The 27,946-nt window shown below is 35.6% G+C and overlaps 1 protein-coding gene across 1 annotated transcript in view; it reads left to right on the top strand.

Moving 5' to 3' along the window:
* The window catches only part of TBC1D20 (TBC1 domain family member 20), a 48,030-nt gene that overhangs the window by 6,550 nt on the left and 13,534 nt on the right, over positions 1-27,946 (top strand). The window contains exons 2-5 of the mRNA XM_003757050.4: positions 5,253-5,438; positions 11,670-11,750; positions 22,083-22,269; positions 22,448-22,549. Of these exons, the coding sequence (XP_003757098.1) occupies positions 5,253-5,438; positions 11,670-11,750; positions 22,083-22,269; positions 22,448-22,549 (556 nt within the window). The remainder of the gene's footprint in view (positions 1-5,252; positions 5,439-11,669; positions 11,751-22,082; positions 22,270-22,447; positions 22,550-27,946) is intronic.

Raw genomic sequence — 27,946 nt, 5'->3', positions numbered from 1 at the left:
GGGGGAAGTGGTAGTGGTATGTTTGTTTTGTTAAATTAGAGCCCAACTTAGAATATCTAAAAATCCTCTTTTCTTCTCCTACCGTCTTATAGAGAAATGGGGTTCTATCATAAATCTGATGGCCTGTTATTTAATCTCTCTGAAACTTGTTTACAAAATGAGTCTTACTTGAAGAGGAGGATTTTTTTCTGGCTCTTCCTCACTTCGTTGTTTTGATTAGGAGCAATGTTGGCTATAGTGTCTTGAGTTTAATTTCTAAGTAAAAAGTATCAGATTTTTTGATAAGGTGTAATGTAGGCATTATTCCATAAATCACAATGGAATTCTGTGCCCTTTAAAAGGACCCATTTAGTAATCTTAAGACATTTAAATATCTAGAACAGTAACTATGTGAACATTGTTAATCATTGTTTTCTTTCCCTATATATTCCCATATAGATGTTATGCTGTTGATTCACCCAGGTGATTTTAGAAACACCTGTTGTTTTGTGGAGGTAGAACTCTAGGTTGTTTTTTTATTCAAAGTTGAGATGGCTCAGTACTGTGCCCTCTTCCCAGGAATATTTAGAACCATTATTATATTGGCCCACTATGAAGAATCATTTTAATAGAGAATTAGTAAGCATAATATGTGAAGAATTCCCATTTCCTGGGAATTATCAGATTTGTCCATTACCAGAGGAAGCTTTATATTTTGTTGTGGTATCTTTAATTAATTTAGTCACTCTACTAATTCATTATTTTTTATGTTAATGACCACCACACCATAGGTAAACTGTAGTAGTGATTTTTGTTTACACTTTTCTCTAATCTTGGGGACCAAAAAAAAATCAGCTGGAAAACTTGAAATTAATGTTTACTATCTCCAGGTGAATTGTAGACTTTTATCCTAAACCCAAATTTTTATAAAATTTTGAAGTTCAAAATTGTGTATTCAATTGAATACACAATAAAGTCTACCTGTAGAACTTATTTTAATATTAAATTGTTGGAAGCTAATGAATTTTATTTTTTTCTATGCATCTAAAGAATATCCATCTTCTCATTTCCATTTTGAATTAATAATTTTAACATTGTTATTTGTACCTATTGTAATCATTTGCCATTTTTATATTTTCTCAAAAGAATACTTTTGGACACTTATATTCCTGAAAGTGTTTTGTTTCCCTTTCTTTTTAAGGCAAGATCATAATATGCGTGTGTCATGAGCAGTAAGATATTTGTAAGGGAAAGGAGAAGTGGTCCCACAAAATGAAGTCTTCCCCATACACCCTATAATGTTTACTTCTTTGGCACAATGAATTCTGCCAAACATTCAGTCATCTTTTAAGGGAGATAGTACTGGGACCAGAGCTGGAAGCTACAGACAACATAAGCTGTTTAACTTCTCTCTGGAGAGTACCTAGTAATTTGAAATTTGTAAATTAGAAGATGATAGAACATTTACTTTAGGTTGAGTTTGCATATTATCAGCAGGGAGGAAGAGAAGATAACCTCCTCATTAATCATTTGTACTTCTTTGCTAGACCAGGTTTCTTCCCAGGAAAGGGAAAAATCCATCTAAATTAAGATTTCCATTTTAACTGAATGAGAAAATGTCTCTTACCTTCATCCATCCCCACCCAAAAAGGAAAGGCAAAATAACAATCTAATCCTGTCATTCTCCTATACAACCTTTTATGGCTCCCTGTTACTACTGAGTAAAATAGTAATCTAGCATTTTAAGCCTTGACAGCCTGACTTCAACTTTCTTTTCCTGGCTTGTTTCACAACACTGCCCTCCATCTCCTGTCATGCTCCACTACTCATTGCTTTCTTAGAAGTTCAGTCTGTAGAATGCTAAGGATTCAAAAAGACCTGAATATGAATTCAGCCTTAGGCTTTTATTATCTATATGAGCCTGGAAAAGTCACTTCTGTTTCCTCTTCTGTAAATTGAGAATAATAGTAGCTCCCTACCTTATAGGGTTGTATAAGTATCAAACATGGCAACATGTATAAAATACTTTACAAATCTTAAAGTATTATATACTTACTAGCTATTATTGTTTTCTGCCCTTTCTTCTTTTGTGCTTGCTGTCCCCCTCACCTTTAGAGTAGATTCCTTTACTTACAGTTGCCAGTACTTTCTCTTAAGCACAAATCTGACCACTTTGCTTTCCTATTCAATAAACTCCAGTGGCATTGTTTCCTCTAGGATAAAATATACATTTGCCATAAGTTTTTAAAGTCCTTCACAGCCTGACCCCAGCCTAATTTCTTAATCTGACATTATTCCTTGTCAGCACTTAAAGATCCAGACCAGCTGGCTTTTTTCTCTGGCTTCTGCATACATTGCTGCATCGCTCACCTTTGGGCCCGTGCTCTGGCCATCATTTATGCCTAGGCACATTTTTTCCTTCTCACCTCAGAATCAGATACTGCTGCTCTTGCTATAAGTATTAATCACAAGTATCTCTCCTTTGAAAAGCTTTTTCTGACCTGATTCCTACATTCATACATTTCTCTCCCTTGATAGAATGTAAAATACTTGAAAATACAGATTATTTCATTCTTTATATTAGTATTCTCAATGAACGACCATTAGAGTCTGGCACAACTCTACATTGGAAGTTTTTTTCAGTCTGGTATAATTTGTGCAACACTGTTTTGACTTTTGAGAACCCATTATCACCTCCATGACATGATGAGGCACATAATAGGTGCTTGATAAATGTTAAGTTGAATAGCAGCATTTTAAGAAGATGGGACAAAACTAAATCTGGAAAAAATCCATTTGGGAGCTTTTTTTTTTTCTTAGAACTATAGAGTGGTTCAAAATGGATAATATCTTGCCAAAATAGTTGCCCAGATTTGTGGAAATTTACATGATTACAAGCAGTGATTTTTTCCCCCCAGATATGTAGCAACAGCTGTTTCCACCTCTTCTCCCATCTAATACAGTGCTGCTATATCACACTAATAAGCTGGAGGGAATATGTTGGAATTAATTGAGGACAAATTTCCTTTCCTGCTTTTAGAAAAAGTTTAAAAAATGTTTCTCAAACAGTATTTAGTATGACCAGTTGTTATTATTATAATCAGTGTTGGTACCTTGTCTGATTCATGGAAAATAAAGAATACAATTAAATTCTTCGAGTAAATAGAATGTTATAGAGTGTGTTAATGAAGTTAATTTCAACCTTACTGTTGTATCATATCAAATAAAATAGTTTGTAAAGTGCCATATAAGTGGTCAGCTGTTATTCCAAGGCTTTATTAAAATGTAGAACTTACTCTTTGATTTAAACCTCTTTAGTATATATATATATATATATAAATATGTGTGTGTGTATGTGTGTGTATACACACACACACAAGTAAGCCAACTTGGGAAAAAACCTAATAGACATCTGTACTTAGAAGACAAATAACTTCTTAATCAAACACCTGACTAAGTCAGGTGCTGTGCTGACAGAGGGAAGTAGGGCACTATTTTCAAGGCTATTAAGTTATCATGAAAAGTAGGACAAGGTGGAGAACGAAGTCATCTGTCTAGGTCATCATTTTGCCTCTACTTTTGACACCATAACCTAATGTCAGACCAGTGTGTTGCCTTAGTTTGTCATTTGCCAAAACTTTGGCACATAATAAGTATGCAACACTTGTGTTTTTATTCACATTCATAATATAGCAGCTTTATTTCATGAACACTCAACTATTGTGTAAGTACAGAGTAGAAGTAATATAGCATAAAAATATTCTCTAGTTACAAATTCAGAGCTTTATCTCCTAACCTGTCATAGTAGGTTCTCTAAATATTTGTTGAATTGAATTAAACACTGTATAGTCGAACCAGACTGCTCATTTTTTTTTTTTTTTTTTTTTGGTTATTTGAATAGGATTATGGATCTAGAGCTAGAAATAACATTAGTGGCTATCTACTCCAATACCCCTTATTTTACACATGAGGAAAAAGAGACTCAGGAAGGGTTAATGACTTCCTCATCGTCACATGGGTAGTGAGAATCTGAAACAGAATTTAAATCCAGGTCCTCTGACTTTGGAGTCAGCATTCTTTACATTTTGCCATGCTACTTTTGTTCATGTTCTTCCTCCCTCTAAAAATCTTCCTTTGTCTTATGTACTTTTATGTATTTTCCTTATTCCTCAAATCCCACATCTACTATGGAGTCTTCTCAGATAAATCTAGTCCATAGTAATGTTTCCCTTCTTTAAATATACAGAAGTTATTATGTCTACACTTTATTTATCAATTCATTCCTTCTATGTAGAAGAAATCCCTTGTCTAGGTTGTAGAATGTACATTATAAATGTAAATATAAAATGAGGAAATTTTACTAGATGATCTGAAGTTCCATTCAGATTCATTGTACTGCTTTGTGACATCTCTTGTTTTGTTGGTTTTTATTGTGCAATTTTTATGTCTCTTTTGACATATAATGACTTTGTAATTATAGGCAAATTATCTAACCTCTCAGTGCCCAAAACACTCTAAGACAGGGGTCCTCAAACTATAGCCCGTGGGCCAGATGCGGCAGCTGAGGACGATTATCCCCCTCACCCAGGGCTATGAAGTTTCTTTATTTAAAGGCCCACAAAACAAAGTTTTTGTTTTTACTATAGTCCGGTCCTCCAACAGTCTGAGGGGCAGTGAACTGGCCCCCTATTTAAAAAGTTTGAGGACCCTGCTCTAAGATAATAAATAAAAGGGAAGTTAGTTGCCAATTTAGTGGATCAGTAGATTTTCTGCACAGTGAGTCCTACACCAATGTAAATTTCAAACCAAGTAAAAGCTAAACCAGATTTTAAAATAATAGAACCTGTGTCAGATTTTGTCATAACTTTTGGATATCCTTGTAGGGGTTTGAAAATTATGTATATATCTTTTCTGAAAGTTTAAGCCCTTTGTATGTTCTGTCCAAAAAAAAAGGCTTTAAAGGCTTACTATAAATCATAAAATCACTTATCGGGGAAAAAAAGTATGTATGTATATGGATGCATATGTACAAATACCTATGTACACATACCTGTTTATTGTGTGCATGCACGCACATACAATGGAGAATGAAATTTTCTTATCTTAGAAACAGACATTTATAAAAAATAATATTAAGTTCTTCATTACACACATACACACACCCCTCCCCTCTATGCTGTACATTAGATAGTTACCTATTTTTACTACTCCTGTCTTAGCTTTGCCTGGTTCAGTTCAGAGATAACATCTTTTTTTTTTTTTTCCTTCTGTAGACTATAATGCCAAGAAGAAAAGGAAAGCTGCAGAGATTCACCAAGCCCTGAACAGTGACCCTACCGATGTGGCTGCACTTCGACGCATGGCAATTAGTGAAGGTGGGCTCCTGACAGATGATATCCGCCGTGAAGTGTGGCCAAAACTTCTCAACGTCAACATAAATGACCTTCCTCCTCCACCAGGTATAAGGAAAACAAATTTGTTATGGCAAAGGAAGGATAATTTCAGAGGGTTTTTTTCTCTGTTGCTGATGTCTAGAAGTAAATATGATTGTCTTAGGATGATTTGTTTGGTGGTGTCTGTGGAAAGAACTGTTAAAGTACTAATATAATTGCTACTACTATCAGAGTTACTTCACAAATATCTCTATTTCACCTTCATTGAATCTCACAGTTATAAGGGACTTTAGAAGGCATCTAATCCAATCTCTCCCAATACTAGGAATTCTTTCTTTAGCATTCTGGACAAGTGGTCATCTGACTTCTGAATATTACCAGTGATAAGGAGTTCAGTATTGTCATGATGACAGTCATTATTAATACCATTACCTCCTGGGCAGCATATTCTATTTTTGGACATATTTATTAGGAAAATATTTCTTTGTATTTTGTAAAAATTTACCTCCCTTATGAACAGACAATTTTCAGATGATGTAATTAAAGCCATCTATTGTAATATGAAAAAATGCTCTAAATCACTATTGAATAAAGAAATTAAAATTAAAACATTTTTTAGGTATCACCTCACACCTCTCAGATTGGCTAGGATGACAAGAAAAAGATAATGATAAATATTAGAGGGAATGTGAGAAAATTGGGACACTGATGCATTGTTGGTGGAGTTGTGAAATGATCCAACCATTCTGGAGAGGAATCTGGAATTATGCCCAAAGGGCTATCAAACTGTACATACTCTTTGACCTGGCAGTACCGCTATTGGGTCTGTATCCTAAGGAAATCATAATGAAGGGGAATGGATCCACATGTGCAAAAATGTTTGTTGCATCTCTTTTTGTGGTAGCAAAGAATTGGAAAATGAGTAGATACCCATCAGTTGGGGAATGGCTGAACAAGTTGTGGTATATGCAAATAATGGAATATTATTGTTCTATTTTAAAAAATGATGAATAAGCTGATTTTAGAAAGGCCTGGAAAGATTTAGGAACTGAAGGTTCAGTGAAACAAGCAAAACTAAGAATACATTGTATACAATAATAGCAAGAATGTGCAATGATGAACTATGAAAGACTTGGCTCTTCTCAGTGGTTCAGTGATCTAAAACAATTCCAATCGACTTAGGACAGAAAATGCCATCTGCATCCAGAAAAAGAACTATGGAGCTTGAATGTAAATCCAAACATACTATGTTCACTTCTTTTTTCTGTTTGTTTTTTTCTCTCCCATAGTATTTTTCTTTTGCTTTGATTTTTTTTCCCCAACATGATTCAAAAAGTAATATGATAAAAAAAAAAAAAAAAACTTACCTCCTTATAACTTCTTGCCTAGCTATGGTATCTGGATCCAAACAGGACCATTCTATTCCCTTTCCTAAGTTATTTGAAGATAATATTATAGGGCCCTCTCTTCCCTCCACAATTCTTGAGAGTAAAATTTGGTTTCCATACTGTCTTGTCAATAACATTCTTAAATATTTAAGTCTCAGAACTAAGCATTGAACTCTAAAAGTGATTTCATAAAGGACAGCAAGACTCTTGCCTTACTCATTTCGAGCACTACTTTTTAAAATGTAGCTTAATATTATATTGTCTTAAATAATAATAATAACTAGCACTTATATTGCATTTTAAGGTTTTTAGAACACTTTGCAAATATTATCACTTTCTCTCCTCATAATTGCCCAGGAAAGTAGGTGCTATCAAATAAGATAATTTTTGTAAAGTGCTTAACACATTGCTTGGCACATAGTAGGCACTATATAAATGCTTATTATGCCTTTCCCCCTTTTATAGTTGAGGCAACTGAAGTAGAGATAAAGTGACTTGTCCTGAAAATAACCCTACTTGATCCTTCCATCCTCTCTTTCATCCTCTACCTCTTCTGCTCTTTGTAGCTAAACTCAAGAAACCTGTGTACAATAGGTACCTCTACTTTCCTTTTACTCGCCTAAGTCCTTAAAATTCAGCTTTCAACTTCAATATTCCATCAAAATTTCTCTCTTCAAAGTTACTGATGCTCTTTTAATTGCCACATTCAGTGGCCTTTTCTCAATCCTTATTCTCCTTGACCTCTCTGCAGCCTTTGACATTGTTGAGTATTACCTTTCTTCCTTTAGAAATGATGTCATAGGTTTTCAGTTTCTCCTAGTTCTCTTCCTACCTATCCAACTTTTCCTATTCTGTCTCTTTTGCTAGATTCTCTTTCAAATTATACTCTAAACTGCAGATGTCCTTTAAACTTCTTTCCTAGACTCCCTTCTCTTTTCCCTCTATACTGTCTCACTTGGTGATCTCATCAGCATCCATGGATTTAATTAGGGTCTCCAGATTGATGATTCTCAAATCTTATCCTGCTCCAATCTTTCTATTCATCTCCAGTCTTGCACATCCAGTTACTTTTCAGAAATCTCAAATTGGATTTCTAGTAGACATCCAGTTACCAAGCATACCCATATCAGAACTCTTATCTTTCCCCTTGAACCCTCCCACCCTTCCCGCTAGAAGGCAATACCATCTCCCAGTCCCTTGAAACTCAAGACTCATCCTTTTTACTTTTCTTCTCCCACCCATTTCTGATCTGTTGCTAAGACCTGTTTATTTCACCTTTGCAATATTTCTTGAATATTCTCTTCTTTCTCCTTTGACATTGCCATCACTCTGGTGTAAGCCATCGTTATCTCATGCTTGAGGTATTGCATTAATCTTCTGATGGATGGGTCTGACTGCTTCAAGTATTACCCTACTTTAATCCATCCTCCATTCAGCCTCGGTGATTTTTTCTAAAGCACAGATCTGATCATGTCACCTTCTTACTGAATAAACTCCAGTGATTCCCTATCACGTCTAGGATCAAATGCAAAAATCTTGTGTTTGGCATTCAAAACCCTTTATTAGGTAGCCCCTCCTACCTTTTCAATCTCACACTGTTACATACTCTTCACTTCAGTGATCCTGGCCTCCTGGCTGTTGTAGAAACAAGACACTACATCTTTCAGCACTGGACAATTTTTCTCTTGCTGTGCATATCACTGGGATGCTCTCACTTCTCAACTCCACCTGCTGATTTCTCTGGCTTCCTTAAATTTTCAACTAAAATCCAGTATTCGGTAGGAAGTCTTTTCTAATTCCTCTTAATTCTATTACTTTCCCTCTGTTTATTAGCTTGTTTGTCTATATTTGTTTGCCATTGTCTTTCCCAGTAAATTGTGAGCTCCTCCAGGGCAAGGACTGTGTTTTCCCTCTTTTTGTATCTCCAGCACTTATCACTGTGCCTGGCACTTAGTAGGTGTTTAATAATTGTTTATTGATTGATTGTCCTAGGATCACACTGCTAATAAGTGTTTGAATCTAGAATTTAATTCAGATATTCCTGAATGCAGATCCAGGGCTCTATCCACTTCCACCATCTAGCTTCCAGGTATTGATCAGGCTTCACCTCTCACTTCTCATTTGGACTTTTGCAACAGCTTTCTAATTTAATCTGTTTATGGTTTCTCCTCTGCCTCTAATTTGTTTACTATACCATCACCAAATAAATATTTCTGAAATATAGACCTGACCATTTCCCTCATATACATTTAAAAATTCTAAATGGCTCCTTAGGGTAAGTAAGGCCAAGTCTTGGCTTGCCTGTTTTGGACTACTTTATTGCAGTTTCCTTGTAGTCATATGTTTTACTTTCCAGTTTTCTTCTTAGCCTGACCTGGATTAGGTTTCCATCTAGGTCTTATCCTGACTTCCCAATCATCATTTCTACAATTTGGCCTTTTTGATTGAGAACAGCCTGATGGCAAAATCCCTTCTTTCCTACCCAGCCATTCCTCTAAGGACTAACTTCATCCAAGAAGGAGAAAAGTTTAAAGACATGAAGAATTAGAGATCATTACAAGGTTGTATATACCTTAATAGAATATATGTTCTATAGTGGGAAAGGAACTGCCTCATCTTTGTCTTTTTATTCATAGGGCTTAGCACTTAAAAGGTACATAACAAATTCTTGTTGATTGACTTTGCTAATTGGTAGAAAATGTAAAAAATTACATTAGAAGGAAGTTGATAGGTTATCTAGTCCAACTCCTATTTTTAAGTATGAATCTCCTATAGATAATGTCTCCTTTTTCTTCTCTCCTTCATTACTCTCTTCAGTTGAACAACAGTTCATTTAAAAAGCACCCATATGTATGCAAAGTAATTTTTTTTTTACCCTAGGTAGTTCCAATAATTCTAATTTTCTTCCAGCTAAACTGCTATAAATAGATCTCATAAACTATTGTGTGCCACTTACTTTAGGACACATGCCTAATACAGAAACAGGTGACAAAGTATGGAAGAAAACTATATATGTCTTACCCCATTACTATAGCATAATAGGATTTAGAGGTAGAGGGATGCTTTAGAAATCATCTTATCCCAACTTCTGTCTTTTAGAAATGAAGACCTAGAAAAGCTGAGCAATTTACCTAAGATCACAGAGGTACTAATTAGAATCAAAATTCAACCCAATTCCACTGACTTTAAATTCATTATCTTCTCTTCTGCTGCTTCACACTTTCAGAAAATTGATTGACTCATATAACATAGTGGGAAGGACAGATTCAGGGCAGTGTACTTTTCTAGGCAGGGACCTTAGCTTCTTTATTTTATGTAAGCCTTGGAATCTCCTCCCCTGAACTCTTGAGTTTTTGTAGTGGTAATATTTCGTAACCAGTCAGGTGCAGAATTTCCATGTTATATAAATTGTAAGATTAGTTTGTGTATATGCATATAAGAACTACTTGCAAGTGAAATAAGGGATTTTCTTCCTGAGGTCTTCAGAAAGTTCTTGATTTAGGTTTTGTTTGGAAATTTACACTTATTGTAGCTGGTCAGAGGACTGGCTATTTTTGTATTACTCCAAGTTTATAGGCAAGTTACATGGATCTCCTTCATTTTGTAATGCCTTGATTGTCTAATCAATAATAAGATGGGGGGGGGGAGACCTTTTTAAAAAAAATTATATGATATCTATTTCTGTGATATTCAAAATGTTTTTTAAACCTTTTGGGAAGAGATGATGATACCCTTTAAAACCCAAGGAGTAGTGGACAAATGAAATTAACCCTGTGTACTCTCTCCCTTTACTGATAACTTGATTTGATGGAAATGAGTAGGACTAGAAATTTTTTTTTTCTTTTTGTTTGTTTGTTTTTTAATTTAATAGCCTTTTATTTACAGGTTATATGTATGGGCAACTTTACAGCATTGACAATTGCCAAACCTCTTGTTCCAATTTTTCACCTCTTACCCCCCACCCTCTCCCCGAGATGGCAGGATGACCAGTAGATGTTAAATATATTAAAATATAAATTAGATACACAATAAGTACTCATGACCAAACCGTTATTTTGCTGTACAAATAGAATCAGACTCTGAAATATTGTACAATTGGCTTGTGAAGGAAATCAAAAATGCAGGTGGGCAAAAATATAGGGATTGGGAATTCAATGTAATGGTTTTTAGTCATCTCCCAGAGTTCTTTCGCTGGGCGTAGCTGGTTCAGTTCATTACTGCTCCATTGGAAATGATTTGGTTGTGGATAGCAGAAATGTATTGGGCTATACAAATCAGGAGTTCTGCCAAAGACATAACCTGGGTTATGTCCTATTTCAAGAAGTAAGTCATTATATTTCTGTCCCTACAGATAAGTCGTTGTTCTATTCTAGATTGTTTTACATCTGATTATATTTGGTTTTGGAAGAAATTTTTTCATTGTTGAAGAAATGTTCACAGTCAGAATCATCTGCCTCATGAGATAGTAATGTCATTACAACAATTCAGACAAGCTAAATGACCCCTTGTCAGGGTTGTGCTAGTGCAGAATGATCCCTCAAATATGGGTTAGACTAGAAGACTTAGGAGTGTGCAGTACAATTATAACAAGCAGAGCATGTGCAGAGCATCTTGCCTAGACTTGCCTGTACATAAGTTAGATAGGATATAATTCTATCCATAAAGAATTTATATTCTGAGGAGATATTATGCCAAGAACAAATAGTTTTGCTAAACAAGTATTACATGGTAAGTATATTATAGAAGTTTGCAACAAAGTGTTCTTTGAAATGTGAGGGGAAAGCTTATCGATTCTTGGATTTCAGGGAAGACTTCATAGAATGGAATAGAATTTGGGTTGGACTTTAAAAAACAAGAAAGGGACAAAATAATGTTATGAAATACTTTTGTTCTTTTTTTTTTTTCTCAGAGAAGTCTTTACGGGAAGATAGCAAAGACTTCCAGCAAGTACTTCTAGATGTGAGGCGGTCTTTACGGCGGTTCCCACCTGGTAAGGTGATGGTTCTTCTGGCTTGCTACCTGTTTGATTCTCTGTGTCTTCATTTTCTTTATACATTATTGTGACTTCCTATGTCAGAATCATCTGCATTTGCCCATGTATTTCCTAATTTTCTTTTTCTCCTCCTTCTACATTCATTTAGGAATCTCAGGCTATTAGTGTCAGCAGCAAGAACACTGACAAGGCAGGTAACTGGAAGGCAAAAGTGCTTTGTATACCTTTCACCCTCCTTCCTGGGAATCCATTATCAGATCTGTTGAATCCTTTGAATTCAAATCTTTTGAATTATTGACTTTCTGACTTATGATAGAAAGATCCAAGCTAAAAATAATTCTGTCTGACATATGGATAGTGAAATAATAAAGAGTATTTTTTTTTTCTTCCCAAAGCCATGAGTGGGGGTTTAATAGGGATCAAAGTCACAGTCAGTGTGCTTTAAAGGACTAAATTGGTTTGGATTTTGAACACTAATAAGTCCTGTTAATGCCTTAAGTTGATTAAATTTAGATCATATTATCTAGTGTCTAAATTGTGACTCTTGAATATGCAGGTACTTTAAGAAGCCACTTATCCTATCTAGCTGAATATTTCAGTAAAACTTCACCTTTATATGTAGTCCTGTTTAGAGTTTATAGTCATCTTTATATTCTTGGAGGAGTAAGAAATACTTTTATGAAAGAAAAACCCAAGCCAGAATTCTGTTTTTATCTTCTGTCATTATCTTTTGAAAGGGTTTCTTCGTGACTGCATTTTTTTTCTTATGTACACAGAATAAATCTATAAAATATGTGTCTCTGTGGGTGAGAGTGTATGTGTGTACACACAGATACATACATATACCCTAGTTCTCTTTCCTTTCCCATCCTAGTTACCTGGTATAGAACATAAAAGTACAATTTTCCTTAAAATCTTTTTTTTTTTTTAAACAAGAGGTTTGTAAATTCAGTAGTAGTGAATATTTCCTCTACCAACACAGATCTCAATCCCTCTTTAACTCAGTCTTAAAGAGTTATCATAATGAAAAAAAAAAATCAATCATTTTTGGCAAGTTGGTAAAGAATCCTCTTCTAACTTAGTTAAATTAGTCTTCAGAAAATAATCTGTCATTGATACTATGCTTGAAATTGTTTTAGCCTGGTAAGGTTTGCCACAATTTTGTCATAATCTTTGAGAAATCAAAATCATTATGATATGTGTCATAGTAAGATTTTAGAGGGGTTTCTGATCACAAAATCTATTTATTTCATTATTCTTCTTTCATTTAAGCCAAGGGTTCTTAACCAAGAGTCCATGAACTTGTTGTTTTGTTTTGTTTTGTTTTGGGGGGGAGGGATTAAGTATCTTAATAACTATATTTTAATATGATTAATTTCCTTTGTAATCTTATAATTATACCTTTTATTTTATGCATTTTATGTATGCATTATTTTGAGAAAAGATTCTACCAGAGAGGTCCATGACCAGAAAAGGTTAAGAAACATTGATTTAAACACATCATTAGTCTATAATATAAATGCTGTAGACTATTCTTTCCCAGTTCTGTGTCTCATTCATTAATTTATGACGATTGGTAACATTTATTATTTCAACTATTAATAATTTATTTAGTCAATAATGTTATTTTAGTAAGTATGTTTATTTGCATTTTGTACATGTCTTCTGATGTATTCTCTCTCTCTCTCTTTTTTTTTTTTAAATAATAACTTTTTATTGACAGAACCCATGCCAGGGTAATTTTTTACAACATTATTCCTTGCACTCATTTCTGTTCTGATTTTTCCCCTTTCTCCCTCCACACCCTACCCCCCCACACACACACAGATGGCAAGCAGTCCTATACATGTTAAATATGTCACTTATATCTTAGATATAATATATGTGTGCAGAACCGAACACTTCTCTTGTTCCACAGGGAGAATTGGATCCAGAAGGTAGAAATAACCTAGGATTCTGATGTATTCTCAAGCATACACCATTCTTTGTTGGGGTAGAGAGAGATGAGATTTCTGGTCTAAATTTTTTGCCTGTTGTATTCAGGCCTCAGTAGCACTTGCTTTCTTATTCACTAAAACTATATTCTTTGTCTGGCAGTAAAGTAGTACAGGTATTTAAGGCATTACAGTTTGAGATTCATGTAATTCATGCTTCCTGAATTAAAAGGAACAGGGAGAAGAAGGGAGCATGAAACCAAACCAGTCCAGTGACAGAGCTGACTGCTGAAGGAATGACATAAGTGGCTGATCCATCCCCCACCATAATGTCTCTTCCAACAGTGGATTATTGTGATGACCGCATATTTTAAGATCAGCCGGAGTCAGGAATTCAGGTTAGGGGAAAATCGTCAGTCTTTATTCTCAGTGAAGAAAGATGGGAGGTGGAAGAGAATGGGTAATAGCAATGTGTGCAGCTGAGTCAAGAAGCTAGCTAGACCAGAAGCCACAGGACCAGTAGCTACTAGCATAGAACCCAGGCGCAATCTCTCCCAACCTCTCTTCCTGTCTCTCTGCCTCCACCCACCAAAATCGTCATTTCCTATACAACACATCAGGACTTGCACAGAGAGTGGGTAGGGGCCTTTCTTTATCCAAGCCTGTATATTAATAGAGTATAGTCCAATTACTATTTAGCCTCACATGCTTGGGACCTCAGTGCATCAACTCAAGCCTCAGCCCATTACATCTCCCGCTTTCTTTTGTTTTAGAACACAGGTGGTCATGCCATCCCTGACTCCTCAGGGAGGTCAGAGCCCCCAAGGGGAGGTGATTACAGCCTCCCTGACTTCTCAGGAAAGGTGGTGAAAGCACCGAAAAGAAGGTGATCACGACCCCCCTGACTTCTCAGGAAGGAAGGTGAAAGCACTAAAAAGGAAATGATCACGCCCTCCCTGACATCTCAGGAAGGGAGATGAAAAGCACCAAAGGGAAGTGGGGGTTGCTAGCGGGTTTCTGGGCTAAAGGGTCTTATTATGCACAAACCCATCAGCATGGGAGGTATTACACAAGCACATAGCAATAACGCAGAGGCTATTAGGGATGACCCTCCCCTCAAGTCAGTGCAGGCTCAATGTGGTGTAACAAACATGAATTGTACATGCAAGTAGCGGAATAGCAAACAATATAAATCAACATGATGTTGTAAAAGATCATGCAGAAGTCCTAGAAGGAGGGTATGTAAACAACAGTCACACATACACCTTCTTCAGCAGCCAAGAGATAGTCTAAAACCAATCTATTGTCCATTGCTTCACATGTCAGGGAATCAATGATCCTCCTGAGTTTTTGAAGTCCTGCAAAAGTCTTTTTATGTGTTAGGGAATCCAATGATTCCTGAGAGTTTTCAAGTCCTATGTCCAGAATCCAATGATTCCTGAAGGTTTTCAAGTCATATGTCTCAGAAATCCAATGATTCCTGGGGGGTTTTCAAGTCCTATTCTCAGAGAATCCAATGACCTGAGGGTTTTCAAGTCCACAACAATCTTATCGTCTCAGAGAATCCAATGATTCCTAAGGGTTTCGTCCTACAACAATCTTTGATGTCCATGGTCAAATGCCATCTATGCTCTTTCAATGGTGAGCACAATCACAACAGAACCACCCAATATTTTGGGGTGGTCCTTTTCGGTCTGTTTTCCCGTGGACAAAGGGAATACAGCTCTTACCCATCTGATTCCTTCTCCCCTGTAGAAACAAGCAAAACCTTCCCCAAGCAGTTAGCCTTCCCAGTCCTTTCCATTCCCTTTCTGGGTCTCCCCATCACCGGGTTATCTAAAGATAGTGGAACTGCTTGCACTGGACCGCCTTCCGGTGGATTATAAAAATCTGTCTGCAGAGCCAGTACTTTGTCAAAAAATCAAAGATTAATAGATAAAGGGTTAGATTTAAAGTTCTCTAGGGTTACCTGTGGCTCCCCTTTCTTTTGTTTTTGGAGGAAACGTCTTAATATCTTTGTTTCTCCTTCCACTATTCCTGTCCTTGAGGATTAAAAGGTATCCAGTGGGTGTAAATTTATACGGCACAAAAAGTGTGCAAAAGTTTTGAAGTATAAGCAGGACCATTGTCTGTTTTAATTGCTTGTGGCACACCATAATGGCAAAGTTTGAGGAATTGGACCACTGGGCTGTTTCTTTTGCTGCTGGATTGAAAAGTAATCCCAAAAGGTTCTAACAATGTGGATAAAAGACAGATGACCAAAGATTTATAATGGGTCACATCCATTTGCCAGATTTCATTGGGTCTTAAACCACTAGGGTTCTTCCCTGGAGGCAGTGTAGGAGCATGGAAAAGGAAGGCAAGCCTTACGGCTTTTACTATGTCCTACTTCCTCTCTTATTATTCAAATTTGTAAAATAAAGCTAAACAGCCTGATGATATTTTGAATGAGATGCCTGGGCTTCTTGGAATAAAGGAGTATTGACCAACATAGTTAGAAGGCTATCTGCCTTTAAATTGCCATCAAAAATGGGACCTGGAAGTTCACTATGAGAGTGACATGCATGAGACTCTTAATCTCAGGGTCATGGGTTTGTGCCCCATGTTGGGTGCCAACTGTGATGACTGCGTATTTTAAGATCAGCCAGAGTCAGGAATTCAGGTTAGGGGGAAATCGTCAATCTTTATTCTCAGTGAAGAAAGATTGGAGGTGGAAGAGAATGGGCAATAGCAATGTGTGCAACTGAGTCAAGAAGCTAGCTAGACCAGAAGCCACAGGACCAGCAGCTACTAGCATAGAACCCAGGCGCAATCTCTCCCAGCCTCTCTTCCTGTCTCTCTGCCTCCACCCACCAAAATCGTCATTTCCTATACAACACATCAGGACTTGCACATAGAGTGGGCAGGGGCCATTCTTTATCCAAGCATGTATATTAATAGAGTATAGTCCAATTACTATTTAGCCTCACATGCTTGGGACCTCAGTGCATCAACTCAAGCCTCAGCCCATTACAGATTATCATTTGAAAATTGTGCTGTACAATAGAGAGGATTCGGAACTCCAGAAGCACTTTGGAATATTACTGGCAGTAAATTGTAATATTTCTTTTCTGTTAACTCCAAAGCTGAAGCCTCCAAAAAAAATTTATGTGCTAGATATTGAGTATGTACTTTAAACCATAAGGTAAGACAAATGTTGTACAAAGATAATCAACATAAGAGAAAATAAAGTCATAGGGTGCAGCATCCCTCCAATCCATCCACCCTATGGGTGCAAACAATTCAGATAGTTTTGCAGGCATAAGCTTTAGGGTCTGGTTGTGGAGAAAATTCTGCCCAAGCTCACATGTCAATGATTTATCATGATCTCCAACTGAAGCAGTTAGGTAAGGGTAGATGAAAAACTTGGGCAATATAGAGCTACAGGTTAGCAGAGACAAAATCTTTTTTCTTTGGAGTTTTTCCTGATGTTGGGGTTTCCTATACTTCCAACTCAGAGACTGATAATTCAGCTTTGGGAAACTGCAGAGAAGAGGAGGAGAGACAGAGAAATTTGTAAAAACCTAACTTTGAAGCAGATAAACTAGTAGTCTTTATTTTTAATAGCTTTTTATTTACAAGTTATATGTATGGGTAATTTTACAGCATTGACAATTGCCAAACCTTTTGTTCCAATTTTTCCCCTCCTTCCCCTCACCCCCTCCTCTAGATGGCAGGATGACCAATACATGTTTAATATATTAGAGTATAAATTAAATACAAAATAAGTATACATGTCCAAAGCATTATTTTGCTGTAGAAAAAGAATCGGACTCCGAAATATTGTACAGTTAGCCTGTGAGGAAATCAAAAATGCAGGCAGGCAAAAATAGAGAGAATGGAAATTCGATGTAGTGGTTCATAGTCATCTCCCAGAGTTCTTTCGCTGGGTGTAGCTGGTTCAATTCATTACTGCTCCATTAGAACTGATTTGGTTCATCTTATTGCTGAAGATGGCCAAGTCCATCAGAATTGATCATCATATAGTATTGTTGTTAAAGTATATAATGATCTCCTGGTCTTGCTCGTTTCACTCAGCATCAGTTCATGTAAGTCTCTCCAGGCCTTTCTGAAATCATCCTGTTGGTCATTTCTTACAGTACAATAATATTCCATAATATTCATATACCATAATTTATTTAGCCATTCTCCAATTGATGGGCATCCACTCAGTTTCCAGTTTCTGGTCAGTACAAACAGGGTTGCCTCAAACATCCTTGCACATATAGGTCCCTTTCCCTTCTTTAAGATCTCTTTGGGATATAAGCCCAATAGTAACACTGCTGGGTCAAAGGGTATGCACAGTTTGATAACATTTTGAGCATAGTTCCAAATTGCTCTCCAGAATGGCTGGATGTATTCATAATTCCACCAACAACGTATTAGCGTCCCTGTTTTCCCACATCCCCTCCAACATTCCTCATTATTTTTCCCTGTCATTCTAGCCAATCTGACAGGTGTGTAGTGGTATCTCAGAGTTGCCTTAATTTGCATTTCTCTGATTAATAATGACTTGGAGCATCTTTTCATATGGCTAGACATAGTTTCAATTTCTTCCTCTGAGAATTGTCTGTTCATATCCTTTGACCATTTATCAATTGGAGAATGGCTTGATTTTTTATAAATTAGAGTCAATTCTCTATATATTTTGGATATGAGGCTTTTATCAGAACCTGTGACCGCAAAAATGTTTTCCCAGTTTATTGCTTCCCTTCTAATTTTGTCTGCATTAGTTTTGTTTGTACAAAAACTTTTCAATTTGATATAATCAAAATTTTCTACTTTGTGATCAGTAATGATCTCTAGTTCTTTTTTGGTCATAAATTCCTTCCTCTTCCACAGGTCTGAGATGTAAACTATCCTGTTTTCCTCTAATTTATTTATAATCTCATTCTTTATGTCTAGGTCATGAGCCCATTTTGACCTTATCTTGGTGTACGGTGTTAAGTGTGGGTCAATGCCTAGTTTCTGCCATACTATAAACTAGTAGTCTTATAATAATAGAAGGAAGTGTGTAAAAAACTGAAGCCAGTATATCATGAACAATTATTATTTCATAAAGGATAATAGACCAGAATTCCATGATCAAAAAGAAAATTTTGTGTACTCCATAGAGATCATGAAACTATAGTAAACTCCAAAATTGTTAAAAGGATAACTAAGATTGTTAGAAGAAAGTATGAAGAATTAAGGAATTAAATTGGATTACAAATCAAAGCTCTCATTGCAAAATTTGGAGGAAAAAATAGCAGAGTACAGAATTTAAAAGACATGATGAAGATTATTCTCTCCAAAGAGCTAAAAGTTTAAACGAAAAAATGACAGATGTAAAACAAAAAAAGTAAGGAAGTAAAAGAAAATTTGGCAGAAAAGATACAAAAGGTAACAGGAATAAAATGCATGAATTTTTTTTTTTTTTTTTTTTTTTGTTAAGGCACTTGCCTAAGGTCAGACAGCTAAGAAGTATTAAGTGTCTGAGACTAGATTTGAACTCAGGTCCTCCTGACTTCAGGTATGGTACTCTATCCACTATACCACCTAGAAGCCCCAATGAATTCTTTACAAGCCAAAGAATTTAACCTTGAAGACAGGATGCAGAGATATAATTGAAGAATCATTAGACTCTCAGACAAATATGACAAATCAAAAAACCATAATACCATGCTACAAAAAATTTTTTTAAACTGCTAGAATAAATGCTTTAAATAAAAGACAACAAAGCACTGAATTAACAAATCCAGAGATTGCTACTAGAAGAAAAACCTCCCACTTGAGACTTCAAGGCTAGTAAATTTAAATTTCAATAATAATAAATTTCGCATAGTGGAAGGCTTTCAGAGAAAGATCTTTAGATGTCAAGGGACATGTTCAAATAACCCAGGATTCCTCATTATGAGACCCTGGAGAAGTTAATGAAATACTAGATTCTAAAAAATAAAGGAGTTCAATCTACAACCCAAAATAAGCTGTCTATAGAATGAAACCTTATTATAATTAGAAAAAAGATAAATTTTATACTTTAAAGAGAGGCATTTGAGACAGAATATTTGGCTTGCAAATATCTAAACAGTGGAAAAAACTTTTAAAATAAATTGAACTGAAAGATAAACCCAAGAGGGACACTCTGGGAAGAAAAAGAACCCAAGGGGCTAGAAATATTAAAAAAAATCAAAAGATAAGAAGGAGTAAGAGTTGAATTAATATTCCAAAGACTTATCTATTTACCATCTATAAATGAACCATTATCCTTTGTGATAGGAATAATATTGAAAAGTTTTATGAACAAGGAAAAAAGGGCATTGGAAAAAGGTAGGAGGAAATCTTATATACAAAGTTCTTGTGTTTAAATATAGTGGAACACCATTATAATATGGTGCAAAAGAAGGTCTTGCCCAGAAGGTTGAAGAAAAGGGTGCCACCAAAAACATTCCTGTGGAGTTTAGGAAGGAGGAAAGAAGGAAGTATGCATTTAAGTGCCTACTAAATACCAGGCACTGTGCTAAGTGTTTGCTTTTTTTTTTTTTTTTTTTTAAACTTAATAGTACTTTATTTTTCCAATTACATGTAAAGATAGTCTTCAGCATTCATTTTTGTAAGATTTTGAGTTCCATTATTTTTTCTCCCTCTCTTCCCAAAAGAGCAAGTGATCTGATGTAGGTTATACCTATACAGTCATTTTAAATCTGTCTCCTAACATGTTAGTCATGTTATGAAAGAAAAATAAGAACAAAAGGGAAAAACCATGAAAAAAAAGGAAACAAAAAAAAAGGTGAAAATATATGCTTCCATCCATGTTCATCTTTATAATTCTCTGGACGCAGATGGCATTTTTTATCCCAACTCAGTTGGAAGAGTCTTGGACCTGTATTTCTGAGAAGAGCTAAGTATCATAGTTTATCACCACACAGTCTTACTGTTACTTTGTACTGTGATCTGCTTCTGCTCACTTTGCTCAGCATCAGATCATGTACTTTCCAGGCTTTTCTGAAATCATCCTGCTCATCATTTTTTATATTATAATAATATTCCATTGTATTCAGTAGTGCACAGTATTATAATCCTTTGGATATAATTCCAAATTGCTCTCTAGAAGGGCTCCATCAGTTCACAACTCTACCAATAATTCATTAGAATCCCAGTTTTCCCACATCCTCTCCCACATTTATCATTATCTTTTCCTATCATCTTTTTATTTTCCTTTGGCTGAGGTAATTGGGGTTAAGTGACTTGCCCAGGGCCATGGTATAGATGCCTCATGGTGTATGCAGGGGTGTACAATAGGAGACTTGGATATTAAATGCAAAAGCTTCATAGTAAATTTAACATTAAGTACATATTATATGCAAAACATGCTACTAGAAAATGGGGGGAATATTTTTTAATTTTTTGCGGACCCATCCTTATGGAGTTTACATTTTAGTAGGGTGATAGGATTAACAATTATTATAATAGTATTTACATATCAGTTGGAAGTTTTTCAAAGTGTTTTATAATATCCCATTTGATCCTTACAATAGCCCTGAGAGATAGGTGCTCTTATTATCCTCATTTTATAACTGAGGAAGCTGGGACAGGTAGAAGTTAAATGATTTGCCAAGAATCACATAGCTGTTAAGTATCTGAAGCTGCATTTCAACTCAGGTCTTCCTGATTTTACTTGATCACCTAGCTACCTATATATGTAAATAATGATAACATAAAATAGAATAGAAGTGCAGAGTATTCTGTGAGATCTTAAGAAAAGAAGCAGAGAAGGTTTCTTGGAGGCTTTGGCTTTTGAGCTGAGATAAAGAATGGGTAATATTTCAGTAGGCAAAGATGAAGTAGGACAAAGCAGGCATAAGAAATATAGAAAAAAGATGTGCAGAAGCAGAAAACCATGGGAGCTTCATACAGAAGAAAGTGAGCAGTCCACTTTAGCTGGATGGAGCATAGAGTAGAATTATGTGGAAGAGGCTGAAATAAAGATGGAATTGTGAGGTTGTGTTGAGCTATGGAGAGCATTGACTCCCAAACTAAGGAAATTGAATTTTATGCAATAAGCAGTAACCCATTCAGTACTTTGGAGCAAAAGGTCATAATCATATTTTCTCATAAAGAAAACTAATTTGACTACTTTGTCTGGACTTGATTGAAGCTATTGGTGTAGGGATTAGGCTGGGTGGCTTGTACAGTGATCTAGGAGTTAGTCATAAGGACCCTTGTAGGATGTTGGCAATGGGATTCATTTCTTGATTTTACACTTCCTCTGAAAGCCACCATTTTGTACTTAGCATAATCCAGCTCTGGTCCTTCTTCCTTTTCTTGCTCTTTGGCTATCTGCCATACCCATGTGCTTCTCTCTCTCCATCTCCAGACATGCCTAGTGAACAAAGAGAAGGGCTCCAAGAGGAACTGATCGACATCATTTTGTATGTTTTGGAACGCAATCCCCAGCTACACTACTACCAAGGCTACCATGACATTGTGGTCACATTTCTACTCGTTATGGGTGAGAGGCTGGCAACATCACTAGTGGAGAAGCTCTCTACACACCATCTCAGGTATTTTGCCAGGGAGCTGTAAGAAAATGAGAGTTACATTTTTTCCCTGTTTTGGTTGATTAAAAAATTGTGATTTCTCCCTGGGCTTATTTCTGGTCCATTTGTTAAATAGGTTAACCTTTAGCAGGACTTAATCTAGTTTTGGCCTGATCAAACTCTTTTTCTTGTCTTACCCTAGGGATTTCATGGACCCAACAATGGACAATACCAAGCATATATTAAACTACCTGATGCCCATCATAGATCAGGTGAATCCAGAGCTTCATGACTTCATGCAGAGGTATATAACATGGTCTCCCCAACTTTTCCCCTTTAGGGAATCCAAATCTATTTCATTATCATCTTAAACTATTAATTAATATGCTTGGATGGGTCCTACTTTGTCTCATGCTAAAAGATGAATAAATTTATTAAACCCCTGAATTTCATAAAATCTCTCAAGCATAAGTTTTTTCCCTAGATAATTCTCAGTCCCAGTAATAGAAATTGCATTTACAAATTAAGTATTGATTTATTTCCCCACTTGTTTATATTTCCTGAAAAACCACTGTTGATCATGAGTACTATCTACAGGAGAGTTAATTCAATTAAATTTAGTATATTTGTTAAGCATCTCCTCTGCTCAAAGTAGGGTGTTAGACACGGTGGTAACACAAAGCAAAAAAAAAAAAAGTGACAGTCCCTACCCTCAAGAAGCTTATTTTCCCTGGGAAGAAATTTTTACATCCAAAGGTTCTCATAAAGACCTCATTTCTAAAGTATATAGAGAATTGACTCAATTTTATAATAATATAAGCCATTCTCCAATTGATAAAGGGTCAAAGGATATGAACAATTTTCAAAAAAAGAACTTAAAACCGTTTCTAGTCATATGAAAAAATGCTCAAAATCATTATTGATTGGAGAAATGCAAATTAAGACAACTCTGAAGTACTATTACATACTTCTCAGATTGGCTAAGATGACAGGAAAAGATAATGATAAATGTTAGAGGGTAAGTGGGAAAACTGGGACACTAAATACATTATTGGTGAAGTTGTAAATTGATCCAAACGTGCTGGAGAGCAATTTGGAACTATGTCCAAGGGGTTATTAAACTGTGCATACCCTTTGATCCATCAATGTTTCTACTGGGCCAATATCCCAAAGAGATCTTAAAGGAGGGAAAAGGATCCACATGTGCAAAAATATTTGTAGCATCCCTTTTGTCGTGGCAAGGAACTGGAAACTGAGTAGATGCTAGTCCGTTGGAGAATGGCTGAATAAGTTATGGTATATGAAGAAATGATCAGCAGGATGATTTCAGAAAGACCTGGAGAGACTTACATGAACTGATGCTAAGTGAAGATAATCTTGCTGTTGTCATGTACAATGTTCTGTTGGTTCTACTCACTTCACTTAGCATCAGTGAGTAGAACCAATAGAACATTGTACATGACAACAGCAAGATTATGTGATGATTAACTCTGATGGACGTGACTCTTTTCAGCACTGAGGTGATTCAGACCAATTTCAATAGACTTGTGATGGAGAGAGCCATCTACACCCAGAGAGAGAACTATGGAGACTGAATATAGATCACAACGTAGTATTTTCACCTTTTTTTGCTGCTGTTTGCTTTTTTTTTTTCCTTATTTTTCCCCCCTTTTTGGTCTGATTTTTCTTCTGCAGCATGGTAAATATGGATATATATATATATATATATATATGGAAGAACTGTACATGTTTAACATATATTGCATTACTTATTGTCTAGGAGAAGGGTGGGAGGAAGAAAGGGAGAAAAATTTGGAACACAAGGTTTTGCAAGGGTGAATGTTGAAAACTATCTTTGGATGTATTTTGAAAATAAAAAGCTATTATTTAAAAAAAAAGAAGCAGCAGCAGCATGTTTTCTAATGGAGAGGAGATATAATAGGTATACAGACAAACCAATAAATAAAGGGTAAATTGAAGAAGAGAGAGCATTAATTACTTGGGCAAGTAGCAGTGAAGGAGATCAGAGAAGATTTTAATTTGTGGAGGAGGTAACTCCTGAGCTGATCACTTAAGGGGAAGATAAGACCTCTCTCTGAGGAGTAGAGATAAAAAGGCAATTCATTGTGGATGTGGACATCCACATCCTTGTACAAATCCATGAAAGCAGGGGAAGCAGCACTGAGTTCAGGAAACAGCTAGTCTATAACTTAGAGAACCAGAAATATTGGAAGATGAAATTGGAAACATTGGTTTTAGCCAATTCATAGAGGAATGAGCTTATATTTTATCTGAAAGGCATTAAAGTGCCACTGAAGATTTTTGAATAGAGATTAATGCTTTAGAATATTATTTTTGTGCCTGTATGGATTATAGATTAGAGAGAAAGGAGACTGAAATTGCAAAGTCAGTTAAAATAGTACAAGCAAGAGGTGATTAGGCTAGAACTGCTGACATAATGCAAGGGGAGAGAAAGGGACATTCTAGAGAAGTAACAGAGGTTGAGCTGTCAACACCTCTTAGGTACTGAATAGAGATGAGAAGAGAGAGGGAAAAGGCAAAGATGGATCCAAGGCTGTGATCTGAGTGACTAGTGAAGTATCCTTTAGAGAAATAAGGGAAATGTTGTAGAGGGAAGTCCTTGGGGGTAACAGATATGAGTTTGCTTTAGATAGTGAATTTAAGAGGCCCCTGGGAAATCCCAGATAGAGAGGGCAGTGGGAGATTGGAAGTGAGATTAAAGCTGGATATATTGAGTTGAGTGTCATTTCTGAAAAGATGATTTCATCTCTTCAGAATTTTTTTCTTTAGAATTTTAGTTATATTAAGTCTTCAGATCTTTGAAAGTATCTATTTCCTAGCTTAAGAGAATATGTTGCCTAAGCCTCAGAATAACAGATCTAACTACTGCCAGAAAGTAACTGAAGATGCTGTCTCTAAAAAATGGTGGGAATAGAATAACACTTGACTTTAATTCTTGTCATGTTTTTTAGATTTGTCTTCCAGTTAGAGACATAATGCCACCAATTGCTTGCTTTAAAGTGAAACATAATGACAACAGCTAATATTTATGTGCTTTTTAAATAGTTTATAAAACTCTTTCCTTGAAACAATTTTTTTTCTTTCTTTTTTTTATTATAACTTTTTATTGACAGAACATATGCATGGGTAACTTTTACAACATTGTCCCTTGCACTCACTTCTGTTCCAACTTTTCCCTTCCGTTCCAACTTTTCCCTTCCCTTCCTCCACACCCTCCATTAGATGGCAGGTAGTCTCATACATGTTAAACATGTTAAAGTATATCTTAGATACAATATATATGTGCAGATCCATACAGTTCTCTTGTTGCACAAGAAAAATTGGATTCAGAAGGTAAAAATAACCTGGGAAGAAAAACAAAAAGGCAAGTAGGCCACATTCATTTCCCAGTGTTCCTTCTCTTGGTGTAGCTGATTCTGTCCATCACTGATCATTTGGCACTGAATTGGATCCTCTCTTTGTCAAAGATATCCACTTCCATCAGAATACATCCTCATACAGTATTGTTGTTGAAGTGTATAATGATCTCCTTGTTCTGCTCATTTCACTCAGCATTAGTTCATGTAAGTCTCTCCAGGCCTCTCTTATTCATCCTGGTGGTCATTTCTTACAGAGCAATAATATTCCATAACATTCATATACCCTAACTAACTATTCTCCAATTGATGGGCATCCATTCAATTTCCAGTTTCTGTACACTACAAAAATGGCTGCCACAAACATTTTGGCACATGTGGATCCCTTTCCCTTCTTTAATATCTCTTTGGGATATAAGCCCAGTAGAAACACTGTTGGATCAAAGAGTATGCACAGTTTAATAACTTTTTGAGTATACTTCCAAATTGTTCTCCAGAATGGATGGATCTGTTCACAACTCCACCAACAATGTATCAGTGTCCCAGTTTTCCCGCATCCAACATTCGTCACTATCTTTTCCTGTCATCTTAGCCAATCTGACAGGTGTGTAGTGGTATCTCAGAATTGTCTTAATTTGCATTTCTCTGATCAGTAGTAATTTGGAAAACTCTTTCATATGAGTAGAAATAGTTTCAATTTCATCATCTGAAAATTGTCTGTTCATATCCTTTGATCATTTATCAATTGGAGAATGGCTTGATTTCTTATAGAGTCAATTATATATTTTGGAAATGAGGCTTTTATTAGAACCTTTTAATGTAAAAATGTTTTCCCATTTTATTGCTTCCTTTCTAATTTTGTTTGCATTAGTTTTGCTTGTACAAAAGCTTTTTAATTTGATATAATGAAAATTTTCTATTTTGGGATCAATAATGATCTCCAGTTCTTCTTTGGTCACAAATTCCTTCCTCCTCCACAAGTCTGAGAGGTAAACTATCGTATGTTCCTCTAATTTACTTATAATCTCGTTCTTTATGCCTAAATCATGAACCCCTTTTGATCTTATCTTGGTGTACAACGTTAAATGTGGGACTATGCCTAGTTTCTGCCATATTAATTTCCAGTTTTCCCAGCAGTTTTTGTCAAATCATGAATTCTTGTCCCAAAAGTTGGGATCTTTGGGTTTGTCAAACGCTAGATTGCTATAGTTACTATTTTGTCCTGTGAACCTAACCTATTCCACTGATCAACTAGTCTATTTCTTAGTCAATACAAAATGGTTTTGGTGACTGCTACTTTATAATATGGTTTTAGATTAAGTACAGCTAGGCTGCTTTCATTTGATTTTTTTTTCTATTAGTTCCTTTGAAATTCTTGACCTTTTGTTCTTCCATATGAATTTTGTTGTTATTTTTTCTAGGTCATTAAAATAGTTTCTTGGGAATCTGATTGATACAGCACTAAATAAATAGATTAGTTTAGGTAGTATTATCATCTTTATTATATTCACTCCTATCCAAGAGCACTTAATATTTTTCCATTTGTTTAAATCTGACTTTATTTGTATGGAAAGTGTTTTGTAGTTTTGCTCATATAATTCCTGGCTTTCCTTTGGCAGATAGATTCCCAAATATTTTATGTTATTGACAGTTATTTTGAATGGAATTTCTCTTTGTATCTTGCTATTGGATTTTGTTGGTGATGTATAAAAATGCTAAGGATTTATGTGGATTTATTTTGTGTCCTGCAACTTTGCTAAAGTTGATTCTTTTTAGTAGAATCTCTGGGATTCTCTAAGTATACCATCATATCATCTGCAAAGAGTGATAATTTGGTTTCCTCATTACCTACTCTTATTCCTTTAATCTCTTTCTCAACTCTTATTGCCGAAGCTAGCATTTCTAATATAATATTGAATAGTAATGGTGATAGTGGGCAGCCTTGTTTCACTCCTGATCTTATTAGGAAAGGTTCCAGTTTTTCCCCATTGCATATGATGCTTACTGATGGTTTTAAATAAATGCCCCTGACTATTTTAAGGAAAAGTCCATTTATTCCTATACTTTCAGGTGTTTTATTAGGAATGAATGTTGGATTTTATCAAATGCTTTTCCTGCATCTGTTGAGATGATCATATGGTTTTTGTTAGTTTGGTTATTGATACAGTCACTTATGCTAATAGTTTCTTAATATTGAACCAGCCCTGCATTCCTGGTATAAATCATGGTGTATTATATTGGGGATGATTTTCTGTAGTCTTTTTGCTAATATTTTATTTAAGATTTTTGCATCAATATTCATT

The sequence above is a fragment of the Sarcophilus harrisii genome, chromosome 2, assembly GCF_902635505.1.
Source record: "Sarcophilus harrisii chromosome 2, mSarHar1.11, whole genome shotgun sequence".
NCBI classification, from domain to species: Eukaryota; Metazoa; Chordata; class Mammalia; order Dasyuromorphia; family Dasyuridae; genus Sarcophilus; species Sarcophilus harrisii.
Note: the sequence above shows the minus strand (reverse complement) of the source record. Positions and strands in the feature narration are given on the sequence as shown.